This window comes from Orycteropus afer, unplaced genomic scaffold, assembly GCF_000298275.1.
Source record: "Orycteropus afer afer isolate SDZICR_OR568_19922 unplaced genomic scaffold, OryAfe1.0 scaffold00020, whole genome shotgun sequence".
Classification (NCBI taxonomy): Eukaryota; Metazoa; Chordata; class Mammalia; order Tubulidentata; family Orycteropodidae; genus Orycteropus; species Orycteropus afer.
The window spans coordinates 6,285,412-6,286,119 of NW_006921607.1; the positions used below are offsets into that span (position 1 = coordinate 6,285,412).

At 46.2% G+C, this 708-nt stretch overlaps 1 protein-coding gene across 1 annotated transcript; it reads left to right on the forward strand.

Moving 5' to 3' along the window:
* Nucleotides 1–96: 96 nt before the first annotated feature.
* Nucleotides 97–438, forward strand: LOC103191689 (eukaryotic translation initiation factor 1-like). Its single transcript, XM_042783614.1, has one exon. The coding sequence runs from the start codon at nt 97–99 to the stop codon at nt 436–438; it is 342 nt and encodes a 113-aa protein (XP_042639548.1).
* Nucleotides 439–708: the final 270 nt, after the last annotated feature.

A 708-nucleotide genomic window follows, 5' to 3' on the forward strand; every position in this document is an offset into this window, starting at 1 on the left:
GCCCCCTCGCTTCCCGACGCTCCGTCCCCCGCGCCCGTCTTCTCTGGCCGCCACCTTCTGCAGGCCGTCTCCACCAAGGAAAAGAAATCGTATCGTATGTCCGCTATCCAGAACCTCCACTCTTTCGACCCCTTTGCTGATGCAACTAAGGGTGATGAACTACTTCCTGCTGGGACTGAGGATTATATCCATATAAGAATTCAACAGAAAAACGGCAGGAAGACCCTTACCACTGTACAAGGGATCGCTGATGATTACGATAAAAAGAAACTAGTGAAGGCATTTAAGAAGAAATTTGCCTGCAATGGTACTGTCATTGAGCATCCAGAATATGGAGAAGTAATTCAGCTACAGGGTGACCAGCGCAAGAACATATGCCAGTTCCTCGTAGAGATTGCACTGGCTAAGGAGGACCAGCTGAAGGTTCATGGGTTTTAAGTGCTTGTGGCTCACTGAAGCTTAAGTGAGGATTTCCTTGCAATGAGTAGAAAATTTCCCTTCTGTCCCTTGTCACAAGTTTAAATCCTCACAGCTTGTGTGATGTAACCATTTGGGGTCCACTTTTAACTTGGGACTGTGTAACTCCTTCATGCAATAAACTGAAAAGAGCCATAAAAAAAAAAGAAGAAGAACCAGCTTGAGGAAGGCCCAAGAGCTGCAGCCTTTCTAACACCACTTGTTTTTGTTGTTGGGTCCCACTGAGTTAAT

What these genes read in the sequence shown, in the direction of transcription:
- LOC103191689 (XM_042783614.1), top strand. Translation starts at nt 97, where the DNA reads ATGTCCGCTATCCAGAACCTCCACTCTTTCGACCCCTTTGCTGATGCA.